At 33.1% G+C, this 20124-nt stretch overlaps 1 protein-coding gene across 1 annotated transcript in view; it reads right to left on the bottom strand.

The window, feature by feature from the left end:
• LOC105475034 (EGF like repeats and discoidin domains 3) overlaps positions 1-20124 on the bottom strand; it is a 456215-nt gene that overhangs the window by 20394 nt on the left and 415697 nt on the right. The window contains exon 10 of the mRNA XM_011729971.3: positions 2065-2220. Within this exon, the coding sequence (XP_011728273.1) occupies positions 2065-2220 (156 nt within the window). The remainder of the gene's footprint in view (positions 1-2064; positions 2221-20124) is intronic.

Here is a 20124-nt window from a genome sequence, read left to right as displayed (position 1 = left end):
AGATTTCAGAGCAAAAAATACCAGGGGTACAGAAGTTCATTTTCTAATGAAAAAGGGTTGAGTTGATCAAAAGGACATTAAGAATCTGTTTATGTACATATTAACAGAGCTTCAAAATACATCAAGTAAACACTGATGTAATGGCAAGAAGAAAGAGACAAATCCATGACAGTTGAAAATTTCCACTTTCCTTTCTCAGTAACTGATAGCACAAGTAGACAGAAAATCAGCAAAGAGATAGAAAACCTGAGTAACACTATCACACAACTTGACACAAAAAGTTTATGTAAGTTTCAGATTGAGATAATGAAATAAAAACACTTTAACAGGAAAATCTCTAGTCTATAAGAAAAATTACTCACATATTAAATCACTTTTTTACATAAATGGAGACAAAAAAGCATTTGAACAGTTTAATGGTTTAACCATAATTTTCTTTATGCTTCTTCCCTAACCTATATAAAGATTTCACTATTATAGATATGCTGTTTACTGAAACTTACACATGGATAAGTAAATACTCATCTGTCTTAAAATTAATTTCAAGCCTGTATAATTTATGAAGTTTAAAAAAATTCATCTTAGGAAATACACTGCATCAGAATGCCTACTGTAAAAGGTGAAAGACAGGAACTGAAATACTTATTTGCAATAAATCATGGCAAACACTTGTCTATAGCTCACAAAGTAAGTTGGAAAATAATTTTACAAAATATCCAATATTTATTCAGTTTAAGATGTCATTGACCATAAATCATGCCATTATTTTATGTTCATCTAGGAAAGAATAAGTGCTCTCAATTAAATTGTGATGTTAGATACACCAATTTCTAAGATGTTAACATGTGAAATGTGCATGTGTCCTGAGATGTTACATGAGTGTGTTCTGAGATGTAAAAATGTGACTAGATGTGGTTTTTTAAATCTAAAGCTAAAAACACATCTCCTCTAAAGTAAATTTTGTATGAACTAAATTTAGACTGTTGAATCACTTAAACAGCCATTCCAGCCCTAGTGTTTCTGGGGAAATTTATAAATTCTCTGCCTTGAATATTTGAAGAAAGAAAGATATTTTCAACACCTCTGTCAGTTAATAATGCAATAACCATAAGGGAGTAAACAGATTACATACCATAAAAATAATTATTAACTTAAATATTTAACATGTATAAAGCAGTGTTACAGTCTCCCCCAAATCCTTGATCTGATAATTTTTGTTGATGTCTTCGGAGAGCTAGCATTCCTTGCACAGTTGCTTAATTCTAAGCAACGAATTAACTTGATTTCACTAATCCAACTGAGGCCATATTCAAACATCTGATCCCAATTAGTCATTGATAAGGCATTGAGTACTTTCATTCTCCAGGGTCTTACAGATACTGAAACCAGTAGATACTATGAAAAGATCCTCAAAATGTTAAATATTAAAAAAAGAATTGTATGGCATTGATTTGTACAGTATGTGTGTATAGAGGTGTGTATATATGAAATTCAAAGTAGATTATATATTTAAAAGAATAATAAACCTATGAATTAAAATACAATGAAGGAAATGGAGCAGAAAAATATCTGGGTTTCTTTGTTGTTGAGCTGTGTAATCACAATTGTTCTTAAAATGTTTAAAATGTTTAAAAATGATTTCATTAACCTTTGAAATATTTTTCTCCAAAGAACATTTTATCTAACATCAGGAATTTATTTTAATAATGAAAATGACAGTGGCATATATTCTAGCAATAACTATTTACATATGTCTTATGATAAATTATTCAATATTCTATTAACTTTATAAACTATTAGGTGAATCTCAGATAGTCAGATGTTAGGCAATTAGTAATATGAAAATGTTATCAGTAAAGCATTTTTTTCCCCTAGGTTGCACCATTACATACCAGACTGCAAACTCCTTTACAGTATATTCTTTAAAGCTTTTTATTTAACCTATATTTTCAGTATATGTAGATATTATTTTCAGTACAGATGTATAAGCAGTTCATTCATTCAAACTTGGGTGTAATGTGATCCTCCACTTCTGAACTTTATAAACCGATTTAGCTGACTTACCTTATCTTTTCTTTGCTTTTCATCCTGGTATACAGTCCAGTGTTCTCCATCATTGCTGTAAGCCAGTTTGTAGGAGCCAACGAACTGTACATGACCAAAATCTTTTGCTCCTTGTGTAATGATGCCAGTCACTTTGGTTGGAACAAGAAGATCCACCTAAAAAAAAAAAAAAAGAAAAAGAAAAAAGAAAAACATATGCTTTAAATGCAACCACCAAGTTGTAAACTTGCAAGTATTTTGATCTAAAGAGAATAAAACTATATATATCCTAAAACTAAAAATTTGGCTATTTTTATTTTGGAATCAATGAGTGGGTCTATTATTGGCTTACAATTTTGATATTGCCACTGGGTTAATGTAGTTCAAGACTCCCTGAACAACCATTTCGACCATTTTAAAGGCAAATGATGGTCACCTCAGTCCACCAATTAATTTTATATTAAGCTGATTCATCTATTTGTGCAGGAGTTTTGTTTTTTTTTCTTTTTCTTTTTTTGTAACTGAGATAGAACAGATGTGGTTGGGCTGACCTTCTTGAGATTGATCACTACCTGCCAGAACTTTACTTTATAGTTCAATTTTCTGATTTTATTGGTCATTTCAATGAAAATAAAAATAACATTGTAGCTGTGTCCACATCAGTAACAAAAATAGTATTAGATTTTCACAATGGAACATTAGTAAATCCTGTTTCCATAAATTTTAATCAATTCACTAATATATAATTGAGTAATAGTAATCATTATCCAGTGAAAACCTCCCTTTAGAAAACAACAATTCTAAAATGGTCGAGGAGGAAGGTAAATATTCTTCAAAAATGCAGAAGGATTAAATACATGCATTCCTGACTTGTAGAGTCTATGCTCATAATGTGTTCTTTTCTGCAAAATACATACTTTAAAGGGCATGAGACCCATGGAAATTCAGTAAGCATTAAAATCATCAAAATGTAACTGAAATGCAAAAGATAGGAAACATTTTCATCAAAGAATACACAATATAGAATAGTTCGATATTTTCCCTTTTTTTTCTCTAATTCATTCCTGCATATTTTTTTACATCTTATGTAATGCTAATTTTTTAAAAATCTAGAAAACTTTGTTTTCTATGTGGACAACTCTTGTAAGATCTTTACCTTTTATGTTTATGTTCCTTGATCTACGGTTTCCTCTGTCTTCCTGCAAATAGCCACTTACTTCCACCTATTTCCTATGACTAAGTGCCTTGCTACATCCTTGATCTTATCATCTTTAACTGTCATGATCCCACGTGTGATCTTGGTGCTTTCAACCACTATGTCCTTTTGTTTCTATTTCAGGTCCTCTATCCTGTGAGATGTAAGGTAGCCACAAATAGATAGCCCTGGGTCAGATACAGGCCATGAATGAGAAGAGAGAGCTGGAGAGAATGCATAGCTTAAGGTCATATTTAGTGACACAGATGCCCATCAGCAAAGGTGTGAAACAGTTTCCAATGTGTCACAGCCTGTGAATATTCAATATTTTTGAATTTATGTGAGCTTTTTGTTAACTTTTTGGAACATGTATTAAAGACTTTAGGCTCAAGTTGCATGATGGATTAAGACAAAAGACCACCTTTAATGCTCTACTAAAACATTTTCAAAAATCAAACTTTCTGGCTATTTTTCTAAACATGTATTATATTATCTAAAATTTCTTGTGTGTCCAGCAGTAATGCAGGATGGCAAAATTACGATATCCTGGGAAGGAAATGGTTGATGTCTCACATTATGCTAAGTGTTTTCTTGTATGTCCTCATTAATCCTCCCAATAACCATGCAAGGTAGGATATTAATTACACTTTGCAGATGAAGAATTTAATATCAAGATGTAACATAATATGGTGTGTGATCCCAATATAGATATTGAATAAAGGAATATCACAGATTCAAATCAAAGGTCCACCATACATAGAAATTCTTAGAAATCACTCATTCATTTTCTCAGTGAGTGATTACTCATTGATCATTTATATCTTCACTCAATGATTTCTTTCCATTCTCTGTGACTCCTTCAGAAATTTCTAAAGCATCACCACACTCGTCAAACTGACAGCAATTTAAGTCAAACAAAAACAATCCTGGATTTATAATATTAGTAAAGCCCTGTGTTTTATCATGAATTTCCTCTCTGTTCTTCAGCTGTCTGGGCTTTAAAATATAGATTGCTTTTGCTGTCCTAAATCCAAACCTAATTGAGCGCAGACAGCAGGGCAAAGCTGCTCTTCTTCAAAGTGTTCTTAATGTTGCTGGCACTCAATAAATGGAGAAAAACATCTTAAAGAACTGAGTCAGTGTTTTGCTATCACAGGCAGCAAACACACAGGAACTCAAACAGTGTCACCAAGAATATGATCACCTCCAGGCTGAATTTCCTCAGGTCCTAAACTTCTATAAGTCTTTAGCTAAGATGACGCATTGAGGAGTTTTCTAACATGCCCTTTTCTGCCGTACTTTTTAAAGCCAGCTGGGTTTCCTGCTGGGTGGAGATGTTTTCTCCCTAAGTTGTGTGTCTTGGCTCTTTCCAACAGGTATGTTTTTCTCCCACTCTAACTGCTCCCCTTCTGCAATTTTTTTTTTCTATCTAGAAATGTTTTTCTTTTTTGTTCCAGTTAAGCCACCTTCTCCACTTAAATAGTCAGCAATCTGTTTAGAGCTGGATTTTGTCCTAAAATTTGCTACATTAAACTTAGAGTACTAGGCCTAAGCAAACCTTCTTTCAGTACAAAAATAATCAGCAACTCACACTGAACATGAGGTTGCTGACAGAGGGCATGTACAGAACTCACCCTGAGAGGCACTCAGACCACATAACCCCAGAGTTCAGCATGCCGAATGATTCCAGAAAAGCTCGTTCCTTAGGACTTAATAGTTGCCCCTGGTCTAGGACCACTCTGCCCTCTTGAAGATCTTCAGGGTGAAAGTCGAGCTGCAAATATGCTGGACAAAATACCTTCTGGTCTTTTAGATCCTCACCTCCACAAAGTTTGGCTAAAATAGGGCAGACTAGGCAGACTAGGGCACTGAGCTGGCTCACGGGTAGATATTTGGCTTCATGCACTGACTGCATGCACTTCATGTCTGGATCTGCCTTAAATGTGTCTTACATGTAACAGGCACTCAACAAACGTTTTGCTGAATTGAGTTGGGACTCATTCTTATGTTCTATGGACAAGAACCAGTTCATGGCTATGAATGTCACTATGTATCAGAGCAGAAGATGCTAGCTACATTTCTCTAGTTTTTCTATGAGGATTTTTCCTTGACACAGTGTCAAGGAAACACAGTGTCACTGTGATATCCATCAATTTTTACTGAGGAAGGCAAGTAGCAAACAATCCTCTCCAATCTTAAGGAATTTGATGCTAAGAGTCAGCGTACTCTAATGGAACTGGGTGGTTTGGGGTCCCAAATTGGCTCAAGGATCTTGTACACACTACTTTATCTCTCTACCTCCCAACTTCCTGATCTGAAAAGTGAGGGTAACAATTCTCACAGGACTTTATGAGAACAAGATGAGATAATATTTATCGTGTGTACAAAAGTAGGTATAGCAATATATAGACAATAGTAAGTATTATGGAAGACTTTGGTAACACCATGAAATAAAGAAATCTGAGGGAAAAATTTAATATTTGTTTCAGAATATCTTGCTAGAAGGAAATGGAAACAGGGAAATGGGTGACTAGATTGTTCTAGAAACAAGTTCTGGATCATAAAATATTTTGTTTACCATCTCAGGATACATACAAAAATAGTTATTTTACCTTCACTTAAAGTTGACAAATTTTGAAAAATCTGAAATTCCCATTTATGAGTGAAATGGTTAACTAAAAACAATGTAACGGGCTGGGTATGGTGGCTTATGCCTGTAATCCTAGCACTTTGGGAGGCTGAGGGGCAGATGGTTTGAGCTCAGGAGTTCGAGATCAGCCTGGGCAACACGGTAAAACCCCACCTGTACAAAAATTACAAAAACTAGCTGGGCGTGGCGGCATGCACCTGTAGTCCTAGCTACTTGGGAGGTTGAGGTGGGAGGAGGGCTTGAGCCTTGGAGGTGGAGGTTTCAGTAAGTCAAATTGTGCCACTGTACTCCAGCCTGGGCAACAGAGCCAGACATCATCTCAAAATAAATAAATAATAAAATAAAATAAAATAACAATGTCTATATATTATGAATCTCTATTTAAATACTGATTGTGATGCAATGGAGATATAGCTCTAAAGTAATATTAAAAGATAAAATAGATTCCAAGTCTTATTGAGTTACTTATTTCACTCTAAGAATGAAAAACAAGAGGGGGGATACTTAAGGAGAGAGGATTAAATGATTCAACAGTAAACAAAAAAGTATGGCATGAGAGTTTTGTGGGAATATAAACTTTTTTGTTGTAAAACATCCTGTAATGTTTTGGCAAAGCATAAATATTTTTAGAGTGTGTCTAACTTAGACAAATGGCATAGAATTCTGTGAGCATTTGTTTGAGGAAGTTAAAGATAAACTTCATTTCAGACATCTGCACAGCATTCTGATCACAGTTCCCTGGAAGAAGATGGGGCAGACTGGAAAATTAAGTTGATTTTCATGGAGACATTCTTGAAGGGGTAAGGACAATGAAAAGTGATACAGATAAATAAGTGTGCGAGAAATGTGAACACAGGCCAGTTTCATCACAGAATTTTGCCACTCAGTTGCATCTAAAATGCTCTTATTTGTGCCTTCATATCATGTATTCTGAATTGTGTATTTTATGACTTCATAGAGTTTGTAAAATTAACTCATTAGACAGAAAGGACTTTGAAGCTAATATGGTTAACTAGCACAGTATTTGAAAACTGATTTATAGACAAAGTATTTAGATAACATTTGATTTCGATACAGAATGTTTTATCTTAACATTACACAAAACAATTGTAGTTAGTCCCAGTTACATTTAAGGCACATAATTAATGGTACCTGGTATTTGGACAACATTGCTGGTTATCAGATGTTGGCTACACTTGTAGTCCAAATTTGCAGGCCAACTAGTTAACGTGATTAACCATCTGAAATATTCAGCTCCTGTATCTGATCTGATCCAGTTCTGATCTAAAGTTCGGAATCCTTACAATATGATTGAGGCCTGATAACATAAGCATTCTAGGACTCATTACTGCATTCTCCCCTTTACTAAAAAAAAATTAATTTTCAACAACATTTTAAAACATTTAAAATAGCAACTGCTTTTTCATGTAATACATTAAAAATACAATAACTAAAACCAAAAACTCATACCATGAAATAATCTGTCAAAAGATGAAGCTTTCTGTTGTATTGGTGTGTTATGGTATTTTTTTCACATGTAAAACCATGTACAACACATGTATGGTACAATAAACAAATGTTCTGAGCTCAAGTGATCATTCAGTGAGTTTTGTAGGACACCTGGCATATTGTAGACATTCCAAATATACAGTAATCATCTTCCTGAATACAAAATTGAGATAATTTTGTACTTAACAATTACCTGTAATTACAACGTGAACAGTGCCATATGTCAATCTGAACTACAACCTATGATTGTGGTCAGCTTATAACTATCAATTTTTAAAAGAACTTATTTAGAATCATGCAAGCAGTTCAACCGCACATTTTTTACTGAGAATGGGAGGTAACATGATAATTATGAATATTTTATATTTAACATTTTAAATTTTAATTATCTTTTTCATTATAAGATACATGCTCTGTAGAAAAATTTATTAATAGAAAGATTAAAAAACAAGTCTGTATTACCATGAGCTATAATCAATGCTTTCCTTCCCAAATCAAATATGTTTCCAGACAAATTTGTTATTCTTGGCATTTGAAAAAAATATTATTTGTTACCAGATGTTGGTTATACTTTTCACCCATATTTGCAGGCAATTAGTTTACTCTTTATTTCTCAATATTTCAATAGTAATTATGTCATTAAAATATTTTTATATTTTCTATTTTTAATATATATGTATTTATTTATACCTAGTACATCATTTTAAGGAGTTACTACAATCATTAACTTATTATAAAACATTTACTCCCTCCACCTTCAATTTTTCTATTAAAATTAACATTCTCATACAATCATAGTCCTTTCATCCTGGGCCACATATCTCTTCATTTCTACAGCATAAATTCAAATAATTAAGGTTACTTGGTCAAAGGAAATGATCTTAAAAATAAACAAGAAAAGGCCTTTTGAACATAAAAGTTATAAACACATATAGTGAAAGTTTTAGTTGGTGCAAAGAGATACAAGGAATTTGCATTTGAAATGAACTATAATTCTACTATACATAGTTAACTCCTGTCAACTTTTTTATATTCATATTTTTAGACATTTCCTATTACCATATATCTTCATAAAGTTAGCTCATATTAGAAAGGGCGTGGTGGCTCACTCCTGTAATCTCTGCACTTTGGGAGGCTGAGGAGGGCGGATCACATGAGGTCAGGAGTTTGAGACCAGCCTGGACAGCATGGAGAAACCCTATCTCTACTAAAAATACAAAAATTAGCCGGATGTGGTGGCAGATGCCTGTAATCCCAGCTAATGGGAGGCTGAGGCAGGAGAATCACTTGAACCTGGAGGGCAGAGGTTGCAGTGAGCCAAGATCATGCCACTGCACTCTAGCCTGGGTGACAGAGCTGGACTCCGTCTCAAAAAAAAAAAAAAAAAAAAAAAAAAATTAGCTCATATTATACATGCACTCTTACAATTTGTATCTTTTCATTTACAACGGATATTTTTACACCTAAATAATAGTAATTTCTAATGACTATATAACATTCCTTATTGTATGTGCATGAATGAATATGAAAATTATTTAACCAATCCCTTACTGATATTCATTTAATTTGTTTCCAATTCTTTTACTATTGGAAGAAAAACAGCCTCAACTCTCACGTGTATTTGTTTGCCCACTGGTGCAAGTGTTTCCCTATGGATACTAAGAACCTGGCATTTGAAATGTGATACACATTGTTTCATTTGTCTTCATAAAAATTACACTCTTCCATGTACTATATAAAATAACTCTTTACACACCAATCCCCTTTTTAAATAAAATTTTACATTTAAATACATTTTATTTTTAAAAACAATTGATATATAATAATTGTACATATTTATGAGGAATCTAGTGATGTTTTGATACTACAATGTCTAATGATCAGATCAGGGTAATTAGCATATCTGTCAGTTCAAACATTTATTATTTATTTTTGTTGGGAACATTCAGAAACCTCCATGTAACTATTTGAAACCATATAACATATTATGGTCAACTATGGTCATCTGATGGTGGTATAGAAAACTAGAAATTATTTCTCCTATCTAGCTGTAATCTTATTTCCTTTACCAAATATCTCCCTAACCTTCCATCCCCTCTAACTTCCCAGTCTGTAGTATCCTTTGTTCTACTTTTTACTTCTATGAGATCAACTTATTTTAGCTTCTACATAAGTGAGAACATATGTGCTTAACTTTCTGTGTATTTTTGACAAATTGAAAAGTGGCATTTTTACATTTAATTTACATAAATGTCACTAAGTGGCATTTAATTTATATTTTCTTAATTGTTCAGTGTCACTAATTATATATACATATAGTCTCTTTCATGTTCTTTATCCATTATCTATTGGATTAGAAATTTTCCTGTCGATTTTTAAGAATTATTTATATAGTATCATATATGGTTTATTATATTTGTTGCATTTTTTTTCTAATTTGCTATTCACTTAATTTTATTTTTAGCACAAGTTTTCAATTTTACTATATTCAAATGTACCAGTTACTGTTTTTGTGATTGCATATTTTTGTATGGCTTAAAAGATAATTTACTTGATTAGATCAGTTAAATCTATAATTTTCTCTGAGTTTTCCTTTCAAGTTTGATTTTATTCTTTCTTGTTCTTACTGAACCCTCTTGGTTTTATGTGTATATATAATGTGACATAGGATCACAGTATATATATATATATATAGTCAAGAACAAATTTTTTTCAACACTATTTGTTTTATAATCTATTCCTTCTTTGCTTTATCCCCCTACCTGAGTGATTGTTTCAAGGTTTGCTCTTTGTTATAGAAATTAATAGTATTAATCATCATCCACCAGGATACATCTTGATAAAGGTTTCTTGTATTGCTTTGGACAGAACAATGTTGGTGCATTCAAGCTGCAGACTGTTTTCTAGGAGAAGACATGCTCAAAAGGTTTTCTTGAGTTGTATTTTAAAGTGTTGCTTCTGCTTTATTTGGTGTCTCATTCTAGAAGGCCAGTTGTCCAAAAGCTGAGTTTTTATTTCCGAGGGGTTTTTTTGGTAAAATTTTCTCACTCATCCTTTTCACTTATTTATTTATTTTTCTCTGCATTCTCAGAGAGTTTCTCCATTCTTTCCTTAATATTATAGATTTATTTTTGATAATGTAATTTTAACATACATTTTAATCTATATTTTGAAACATATTTCAGGGAAATTGGAAAAATACAGCAGTTCCCTCATTTTATCAGCATTAATCTTACCTTCTCTATTATTCCTCTATTATATCATAAAGAAGAAATATCTTTTTTTTTTTTTTTTTTTAAAGAGACAGGGCCTTGTTCTGTCACCTAAGCTAGAGTGAAGTACATGATTATAGCTCATTGCAGCCTCAAACTCCTAGGCTCAAGCCATACTCTTGCCTCAGCCTCCTGAGTAGCTAGGGGCTACAGGCTTGCACCTAATGCCTGGTTAACGTTTTATTTTTTGTAGAAGGTGTCTTGTTATGTTGTCCAGGTTGGTGTTGAACTCCTGACCTCAAGCAATCCTCCACCCTTAGCCTCCAAAAATATTTTCATATATGCTCTTGAAATTTAGTTGTTTTTTCCATAGAGTATTTCTCACTTAAAAAAATTTTTTTTCATACCTTTAGAAAAATCTCTATCCTTTCCTTGATCTGCACACTTAAAAGATAGGACCTATATTATCTTGTTTTCCCTTCCTTTACTTAACTTGAAATGAGAGAGCAGTCCTGGTGTTTGTCACATACCAGTCGTATAAGCTCCTCTTTGTTCCTTACCATCCATCAGGCAGTTGCAAGAATTTCTTGGACTTTTTACAAATGCCCAGCAGACATTTAGGCAGTATAGCTTATCTGGTCTAAAGCACAAGACTCTCCTACTTTTGCCGTTTTCCTCTGAATAAAGAAAAGTTATTTTATTTTCTTAATCATCCAAAATCCAAAGCTTTCTGCTATTTTTTTTTTCATTCAATGGAGATTTTGCTGAGATAACTGAACATCCATTGTTTATTTCTCTATTATATAATTTATGTATTATCACAATATTGTCAATCTTCTCTTGTGAAAATGTAAAATCACAGGGGCAGACAACTTGGTCCATGTTACTTGGCATGTGCCTGGCCTACATGTTTCATGAAATATCCACTGAATGAATTGTTTCATATTTTTGGATTAAGTGAGCTAATGTATCCAATGTGTATTCTATTCATCTTTGTCACATTTGTATTACTAAAGGTTTATTCTGTCTGCAAATAGGAATGGTGGGGTGTTAGGAAGGCAAGTACTGACTACAGCAAGAGGTTTCTGGTTGTGGCAAAATGACCAGTGAGCCTCTATAGCCTGCGGTGCAGGCTCTGGGTCTTGGCCACTGCTACTCTGATTCAGATGTCACAGTTCACACACTGTAGTGACAAGGAGACACTGCCCAGAGACTGGGAAGTTACCAACAGGCATCCCAATGCACATAAATTTGTGCCCATACTTCAGGATGATGGGAAGGGAATGAAAGTCTGCAGCAATCATGACTCATAAGTTGAACGAGTAAAATAATGTATGTGATTTACTCATAACCAAAATATAGGAACATTAAAAATCAGGTATACTTTATCAGCTCCAGGGGAACTTTCCAAATATAGTTGTCAGCAGTGTTTGAGAAAACTCAACCAGGCTTCACTAAGACTCCATGTATACAAATGAAGGTCCATCTATCAAGATCTCATTAAATCTCAAGTAAGTTTAAAAGGTTAAAAACAGCCAAAATTATAAACCTTATTAATAAACTCAATTAGAGTTAATAAAATGATGTTATAAAGATTAAATATAATGCTCTTGCATTAAGTCATGGTATATTTTTTAAAAGCTTGCATTTGTCTTTTTTTTAAAAACGAACAGATCTTTATAATATCCTAAATGCATTTTATTTTGAAATTGTTTTGAAAAAATAATTCTAAAATAATTTTAGTTATAAGTAACTAAAATTGGCATCAAATTAGGCTAATTCCCCAATTTCTTCAAGACCTATGTCAGAGGGAATAAAACATGTTTGAAGAAAAATATAAAACACTGGAAACTTTTAGGGAAAAGAATCACACTTTTCTTATTGGATTACTGAAAGTGACTTTCTGCTGAGTTCATCAAAAACAAAATCACCCTGGGAGAGCAGAATTAACATATCTTCTTTATTTGCCTTTCTAGCCTGATTTTGATTAGTCTGGGGACTTTGGCTTATTACATGAATAAAAAATTCAGGGTGGTGGTTAATTGAATTAGTCTATAATTGATAGGGTCATTATTAATTGGTTAATGGAGATTGAATACAAGTTTTTGATCAAAGAGCATAATGATATTCAATAAAGATTTTTCAGATACTTTAATTACAGCAGTGACAATGCACAAATGAAGTAGAAAACACAGACAATTATCAGTAAATCATTTGCATGTGATTTAGAAAACAATTACATACTTTTAAGTAGGACCTGAAAGAGTTTGTTATTTAGTGCTTTTTGATAGCACAGTGTGAATGCTGTATAGGTAGGCATTGTGTCAGCATCTTTTGGATAGCCAAACACTCAGTGAGCTGGTGATCACACTCGCATGTACTTCAAGTAGCTACAATTTAGTTGATTGTTTACATGTGTAAAAACTATCTGAATATATCTTTGACAATTACTTTACTGAATATAATTTTACACAAAGCATTGTATTATGTATAATCATTATATAAAGACTGGTGTTTCCAAACATAAAACATCTATATAGTAATTTGTGTGTCTATATGTAGAACTACATACATTTTATTCTGTAACAAATAAATAAAACTCATAAGAACTGCAAATATAGGTTGGTGCAAAAGTAATTGCGGTTTTGATCATTAAAAGTAATGAGAAAAACCACAATTACTTTTGGATCAACTTAATAAAACATCCACAGAGTATATTATATTGTAATAGCAAATCATGCTGCATATACTTAATATTAGGAGGCCCTTGACAGGAAAACTGACAGAACACACAATGTATTTTTGTGCTTTGTGCTTGCTGGAGGAGCTATGCATTTTATGTGGATATAAAACTTAATCATTCTTACAATTTGTAAATCGTCCACAGAGTCCTTTATGTGATTTTGTTTCATCAGACCATGTGAGCCTTAATTCTAGATTTTTTAGTCTTAGTTGGATATGTACATGTTTTATGGTGATTGATTTTTAGGCTAAAACAAAAACAACATTCCAAAGAAACCCAGATGTAAATTTTTTCCCTTTGACCTTATCAAAGGAAGTGGGAAGGGGCATGGCCTCGTAGAAATCAAGCAGGAGGTAAATGCTTCAAATTGCTTTGGGAAAATGTGCCATCAACGTCAGCAGTGGAAAAACAGCCCAGGTCAGCAGAGAGTTCTGAAAAGATTGGAGAGGAGAGGAGAGGGAGATGACTCAGCAGGAACAGAATTGCCTGCGGATTCCAGGGTTAAGAGCCACTGACACAGAAAGTGGACTGCCCCAAAGGATGACAATTAAAAAATTTTTTTTTGTTCAAAGGTCAGGTATACATATAGCAGGAATAAAAGAGATACGAATTATTTCCGTTCAAATGCATGGTCCGTAACACTGTCAGCATTGTATTTGTATAAGAAGAGCAATGAGGCTTCAGCAGATCTGGCAGGTCTATCTAGTTGCTCAGCACTTCAGTCATCATAAATTATACTTGTAGTCTTAAAGAGCCTCATTAAAAGTCATTATTATAGACTTTCTCATTGAATACCCATAAAATCAACATATTTTATCTACTCATATTAATTAATTTATTGTGTGTGTGTATATATATATATATCTTATCTATATTCTTCTTTTGTTATTGATGCTAATTTCCATTTGCTTTGTTCCCAGTGGAAATAAGGAGCAGCTGCTGTATTCTTAAAACTCCAATCTCACCCATCTTTTCCTTTAGGTCCTAATATCTATTTCCTTAATATAGTACCAAGATCTTTTGAGCTTAATAAATGGTAGAGTATAGAACCAGATGTTGAATGCTGATAAAATCTAAATATAATTTAATGAGTATATTTTAATTAAGTCCTACAGTGTATGATGTGGCCTGGGTATTTCTATGATGAAGCCAAAAAAACATATATGGCTATAGTTATAAAGTTCTGACTTGAATATAAGGTATAAACTTCCATAAAATATTTTGTTCTTGACTGCATGTGAGCAATAAGATGCTTAGACTTTACTTCTTTTGAGAAATGGCCTACATTTAAGGGACTCATATATATGCCTGTCTCAGAAATTATACAAGGGCTAATTTCTTTCTGCACTCAGCACCAAATAATCTCATATTTTAAAAATCACAGTCTTTAGCTCTAAAACTATTCATGCGCTGTACTTTCTATTACTATAAAATAGCTCATAAACCACAATCTTAAATTAGGTATGGAATTAATAAATCACTTGAAAGAAACTCATTATATAAAACTTATTTTTTTGCATATGTATTCAATATTTTACAAACTTCTGAAGTTATAGCTCACTTAACTGAGGACTCATTTGTAGATTTAAATAAAGAATTTTGTAAGACACCTCCATCTGTTGAACATCTTTTACATAACTGTCTTTGATATGTGATGGGGGACTTTAGTCTCAAAGCTGCTGACATTTTAAACATAATTTGAAAAAAAATCAGATGTGACATCAACAGGAAATAGAAGTATAATTCCTTTTTTATATGATATTGTAAGAGTTTAAGGATCCTGAATTCCAAAGATATTTTTAATGAAGTTCAAACACTGACTTTAACACAAGAGGAATCTTGTAAAAATTATTAGAATGACACTAAAAGTATAATATCAGAAAATTAATTAACAGTGGAACCAATCAACATGGAGGCATCAGAACAAAAAGAGAAATAAAAAACCATTCTCATAAACAACTCACCAGATACGTCTCAAGCTTCTGGCTTGTTGTATTAAAAGAGGTTATTTTGACATGCCTTTCCAATTATGAATAAATCTGTTACATTTCAAGAAATGCTAAAATATCTATTCGTTTAGGAATTAGAATATAAGCTATGACATAAAATTTATGTTAAACAGAATCACTATAGGCTCAACACAAATCACTCCTGAAAGTCTCCCTAAGATACTCAGAACAGAGGTTACACACATATATATATATATACTGCCAGATTAATATTCCATATTTTGAAAAACATGGCCTTGTGTTGGGATGCATTACTTCTAACTCTTTCGTAGAGTAGCATTTTGGCGGGCACCTGTAGTCCCAGCTACTCGGGAGGCTGAGGCAGGAGAATGGCGTAAACCTGGGAGGCGGAGCTTGCAGTGAGCTGAGATTCGGCCACTGCGCTCCAGCCCGGGCGACAGAGCAAGACTCCCTCTCAAAAAAAAAAAAACAAAAAAAGGAACAGACAATGACATAAATTGTCATGTTGACAATATGCTTCAGGAGCCAGAAATATCCTTGTTGTTTGGGAGATTGAAAGGTAAACTGTCAAGACTAATTCTGAAATAACACTTTTTTTCTGGAAAGCTTTCGTGTCACAACAACTAATATGCTGTATTTTCAAGAGGGAAAACATAATAATAATCCAACAATAAAGCCCAAGTATTAATGAATGTGTCAAACACTTATACACTGAGAATGCTTTTTGTTAAAGACTTTTGGCCGGGCGCGGTGGCTCAAGCCTGTAATCCCAGCACTTGGGGAGGCCGAGACGGGCGGATCACGAGGTCAGGAGATCGAGACCATCCTGGCTAACACAGTGAAACCCCGTCTCTACTAAAAATACAAAAACTTAGCCGGGCGAGGTGGCAGGCGCCTGTAGTCCCAGCTACTCGGGAGGCTGAGGCAGGAGAATGGCGTGAACCCGGGAGGCGGAGCTTGCAGTGAGCTGAGATCCGGCCACTGCACTCCAGCCTGGGTGACAGAGCTAGACTCCGTCTCAAAAAAAAAAAAAAAAAAAAAAAAAAAAAGACTTTTTAGCAGATACATTGTATTAAATTGAGAACTTTCCCTCTTCTATTTATTTGCAATGAAAATTTTAAATCATGAATAAGTGCATTGGATTCTATGAAATTATATTTCTCTTCATATTAAGATAATCATGCAGGTTTCTTTTTTAGTTAATTAAGACAAAACCAACACCCAACCAACCTGAGAACTGTGACATGGACAATACCTATGTTAACCCTGTTTAGCCTGTCCTTTACTTCTCCCCACCAAGGATACTCAATCCTAAATTGTTTATTGTGCCCTTGCTTTTTAAAATATAATTTTATAATTATGAATGTGCTCCTACATAATATTTAGTCTTGTCATAAAATTTATAAAGAATTTCATACAGGAATCTTCCGGAACTTGCTTTTGAAACTCAGTGTCATATTACTAAGATTCAACTAAATGTTTATTTATAAAGTTACTTTATTTTTACTGCACCATAACATTCCATGTATACATAAATGACAATATATTTATCTCTTCTCCTGTCATTAATATTTGATTGTTTCCAGTTTTTGGCTTTTAAAATCAGTGTGAGGAACATTCTTATACTTATCTCTTGGTAAAGATACTCAAAATTTTTACTTGAAAATGTATCTAGGAGTAAGATGTTTTTGGTTGATGAGTATATGAATGTTTAACTTAACAGATAAGAACAATTTTCAAATATGGTTTTGCCAATTTGTGCTACCACTATCAAGATAGCTACATCCTTCAGCTTTAATTTCCTAACTTGATGATTACCGTTAGAAGATATTTTAAAGCGAAAACATTCTATGCATTTCTGAAATAAATTTTCCTTTACTAGAAAACATATTTAAATTTTGATGTATTCTATTTACTAATATTCTATTAAAGACTTCTACATCATTGTTCACAAGGAAGATTCTCAATCAATTTTTTTTTCTTGTACCCTCTTTGTCCACTTTTGGTGCCAGGAAGTCGTGGTTTAACAAAAGAATTTGTGAAGCTTTACTCTCTGTTTCCTGTGGAGTAGTGTGTGTAACACAGAGAATATATATTTTCTGAAAGCTATAAAGTCTAATTCGATATCTTTAATTATAAGTCTATTCAAGGTTTCTTTTCATTTCGTTTTCCCTTGCTTTTTCTCTTGAACATATACATGGGTTTTCAACTTCTCTGAGTAAATTTTGGTAATGTTTCTTTTACTATAACAATTTTTACTACATTTTAAATGCATTGGCATAAAGATGTTTATATTAATTTTTTCCTACTTAGTCTATATTTCAGCCCAGTTTTTCACAGTGAATATTTTGTCTTTCTTTATTCTCTTGGATAATTTTGTCAACATTTTAAACATTTCATTAGTTTTCTTCAAAGAACCACCTTCTAAACCTAGAACTGAAAGGCGATTTCTTTTAATGAATAACAGATTTCCTATTCCCATTTGCAGCAAAATTAAATGCAGGGTGAAATTCTGGAAGAATCTCCTTAAAATCAGATGGCAGGTATCATGTTCTAACCACCTCTTGTCTTAAACACTATACTGAAGACTTTATATAAAACAATAACAAGAGAAAAGAAATAAGCATACACAATGAAATAGGAGATCCAAAATTGCTGCTGTAAGCATATGATATAATAGAAAAGGAAAAGATTACAAACACACTTTTCAATGAATAAGATAGTTTAGCAAGGTTAGTTGATACAAGATTGTCATTGGAAATCTGTAACATTTCTATCCACTAGGCTTCCAAATAGAAAATGTAAATTTTAGAAACCAATTCGCTATAACAACAAATGTTTTATGGTACTTACAGAATGGGCATCTACACAGAGATTGAAGTCCTTAATAAAAAACAATTTTAACACCTTTGAATAACTTAACGGAATACCTAAGTAAATGAAAAGATATAACCTATGTCATAAATGAGAAACCTCAATATAAAAAAGATATCAATTTACTCTAAAAGTCAGCATATTTAAAAGCAAAATTCCTTCAGAATTTTGGAGAAATGTGCTAAACTGATCCGAAAATCTATGTGAAAAAATGAAGGACCAAGAAAAACCCAGACAATTGGCTGCATGGCTGGTGGTGGCAATAGGGTGAGGGACTATGCCACTTAAGATTAATCCTTAAAATAAGTAAAACTATATGATTAAACAGTGATACTGTCATAAGGATAGACAAGCAGAAAATCATAACAAAACAAAGACAGAGACAGGATCATCTGAAAGCTTGGTATGGATTGGAAATAACAGAACAACCCAATGGAAGTTGGACTTAAAAGATGCTGCAGAAATTGGCTGTTTATACAGAAAATGAGTCCTTCTTTTCACCATCTCCCAAATTAAATCCCAATAGGCTAAATCTCTTAAATGTAAAAAGTGAAACTTCAAGTATTTCAGGAGAAAATATGAAAGCTAGCATTTGTGACATGAAGTAGAAAGTAATATTATAGCAAAACATAAAAATGACACATTTTACTATATTAAAATGAAAATTTCCATACAACTAAAGCATAGTAAACAAAATCAAAAGGAAACATGGAGCCTGAGAGAAGATATTCTTACAAAAGTCCTAAGAACTATGATAAATCGTTACAAAGGCAAACAAACCCATAGAAAAATTACAGACAAGAGAGACATAGGTAACTCAGACAGTCTGAAACTCTCTGTAGGATGAGATATAAAGGAAAAGATGACAAGTTTCACTAGTAATCAGGGAAATACAAATTACAACAGCACTTAGATTCCATTTCACATCCCAAACTTAAAAGTTCAACAATACTAAGTGTTAGGTGTTGGCGAGTAGATAGAGCAAGAATAACTCCCAGGCACTGTTGATGAAAATCCAAATTGGCTTAACAACTTTGTAGGACAAATTAGTAATATTTAGTGACATTGAAAATGTACATAGCCATTGATTCAGGAATTGCACTCCTAGACATATTTCTGAGATAAATTATCACAAGGGGACATATATAATAAACTTGTCCGTAGCATTACTGTTATAGCAAATAATTATGAAAAGTTATAAAGTCTATGAACAGAATTGATAATGAAATGGGATTAAAATGAATACAAGAGAATTATGTATATCAACTAGGAAAAATCTCAAAAATATATTATTGAACAAATATGAAAACATTAATGTAAATGAGATAATAAGTTGCAGATGAATATGAACGTTTATTTTTTTAACTTTAAGGTAGTATAGAAAGGTACCTCTGGTAGCTGCATAGACATTGCTATCATCACCTTTTTCTTCTAACATTGCCACCAACTGTCCCAGGACCTCCTGGAATGAAGGCAATGGTGAGGTCTAGATTGGACATATAGGGGCTCTATTGCCTCAATTTGACTCTTCAGAGGTCAAGAATTCTCTTACCATTTATGATTCTAATGAATACATGAACCATAGGTTCCTATGCAGTAGCCCCAATGGGCCAGGTAACACAGCTCAGAAATTTGATGACATTCATGTCCTGTAGGGCATACTCTGACCACTGAGAAAAGAAATTGGAAAAAACCTAAAAGATAATATTCTGCTCCCTTCCCACCTCTCATTCTAACCAGTAACACCAATGCACAGTGAAACCCTTGAGACCCTCTGGAGACTCTGAACAACTCAGCACCTATGTTTTCTGGTGAAACTGTAGCTAGTTCAATTACGCACAAACCTTTTACCTATTTTCTTTTCTTTAGTTCTGCATTCTTACTGACCTGGGATTGTACCATCTAAATGATACTTAACTTCAGGTGTT

This window comes from Macaca nemestrina, chromosome 6 (genome assembly GCF_043159975.1).
Source record: "Macaca nemestrina isolate mMacNem1 chromosome 6, mMacNem.hap1, whole genome shotgun sequence".
Lineage (NCBI taxonomy): Eukaryota > Metazoa > Chordata > Mammalia > Primates > Cercopithecidae > Macaca > Macaca nemestrina.
The sequence above is the reverse complement of the archived record's forward strand: the minus strand, read 5'-3'. Positions and strand labels throughout refer to the sequence as shown.